Here is a 1,548-nt window from a genome sequence, read left to right as displayed (position 1 = left end):
GGAGAGGAGAGAAAAGGAGAGGAGAGAAAAGGAGAGGAGAGAGAAGGAGAGGGGAGAGATGTAGAGGAGGGCTCGAGCGGGAAATGGCCCGAGCGACGCGGCGCGCACCTGGCCAAAGGACCCGCGGCCCAGCTTGTCGATGATGCTGAACCGGTAGGCAATGTGGTCATTGTTAACTAGGTGCAGGTAGCCATTGTTATCGTCATAGCCATGGTTGTTCGGGGCCCAGGGAATGCCGCGGATCTTGTTGGCGCCGTCGCCAAAGTAGTAGATGCGCGGGTAGTGCAGGGCCTCACTGATCTCGAAGGGGGTCAGCTTGTCCTGGTACTTGTCGAGGAGGGCTACCAACAGCAGAGGGACGAAGTCAGCGCGACGCGGGAGGGGAGGGGGGGAGGGGGGATGGGAGATCGGGCAGGCGGACGGGCCAAACCGACGGCCCCGCAGCACACAGAAGGGCATAGCGAGGACGGGGAAAAGTGCATAACGTCGAGCGGGGAGAGGGGAGAGAAGGGAAACGGACTCTTGGTAGTGATGTAGTTCAGGCGAGGGGGGGCGGCAGCGACCGGGGCGGCGGCGGCGGCGGCGGCGGCGGCAGCCGGAGCAGCAGCGGCATCGGCGGCCGGGGCAGCGGCAGCAGCCGGCGCCTGGCCACCTGGGTAGTCCGTGGGCTTTGTGGTTGAGGAGGCCTCCATGACTGAATGGCGAAGGAGAGGCGTGGGGGGGGGGAGGGAGAGAGGGTCTGTCTCTAGCTACAGGAAAAGGGGTCAGACCGGCTGGCGGATTGACAAAGAGGAGAGGTGACTCGGCGAAGAAGCAGCCACATGCAGGGCAGATCCGTACATCGGGACGGGGGAGGGGGTGCGAGAGGAAGGAGGCGGGGCTACGACGTCTGCGCGGGCCACAGGACGATCGCGGATCAGCCTTTGCGGTGAGGGGGGGGGGGAGGAAGAGGGGAGAGCAAGGGACGCGGCGAGGGCGAGGGAGGTGCACGACGAAGGGGATGGAAGGAAGAGGCGGAGGGTGGGGGGGGGGGGACGGGGGCGGGGTTGGGCGGAGCAGGGGGAGGAAGGGGGCAGCGGGTCTGAAGATTTTCTAACGCGGCCTGTCCGAGGGCGGTGGCAGGTGTTTTCACTCCACCGAAGGCCCCCCCCCCACCCCCACCCCGCACCCCCCGGTCCTGCCGTCGCCCGGCCCAGGCCCCGCAGGCATACACACGTATCATGCACACCACGGACGCGGACGCGGACGCGGACGCGGGGATGCATTTATTCACACGCATGTATACGCCTGCGTGCTTCTCGCGCCTACGAGTGCGCAGACATGTGCTTACTCCAGCACACCCCGGCGCATTGTCCCCCCCCCCCTCCCCCCCGGCCCGCCTTTCCGGTGAACGACGGGCGACAAGGGGACTTCTCGCGCGGGCCGCGCCCATGCCCATGCCTCTGTGCCCGTCCTCTCTCGGGCGCGCTGGCTCAGCCCCTGGGCGGGGGGGGGGGGGGGGAGCGCCGCACCCACCCCCAGGGGTGCGCGGATATGCCCCCCCCCCCC

General features: G+C 68.0%; 1 protein-coding gene across 1 annotated transcript in view; it reads right to left on the bottom strand.

Annotated features, from left to right (window-relative positions):
• H696_04399 (hypothetical protein) overlaps positions 1-692 on the bottom strand; it is a gene marked incomplete at both ends in the record, with an annotated part of 845 nt that extends 153 nt beyond the window's left edge. Inside the window, 2 exons of the mRNA XM_009498276.1 lie at positions 109-341; positions 521-692. Of these exons, the coding sequence (XP_009496551.1) occupies positions 109-341; positions 521-692 (405 nt within the window). The remainder of the gene's footprint in view (positions 1-108; positions 342-520) is intronic.
• Positions 693-1,548: the final 856 nt, after the last annotated feature.

This window comes from Fonticula alba (genome assembly GCF_000388065.1).
Source record: "Fonticula alba strain ATCC 38817 unplaced genomic scaffold supercont2.7, whole genome shotgun sequence".
Taxonomy (NCBI): Eukaryota; order Rotosphaerida; family Fonticulaceae; genus Fonticula; species Fonticula alba.
This window is presented reverse-complemented; position numbering and strand designations above follow the sequence as displayed.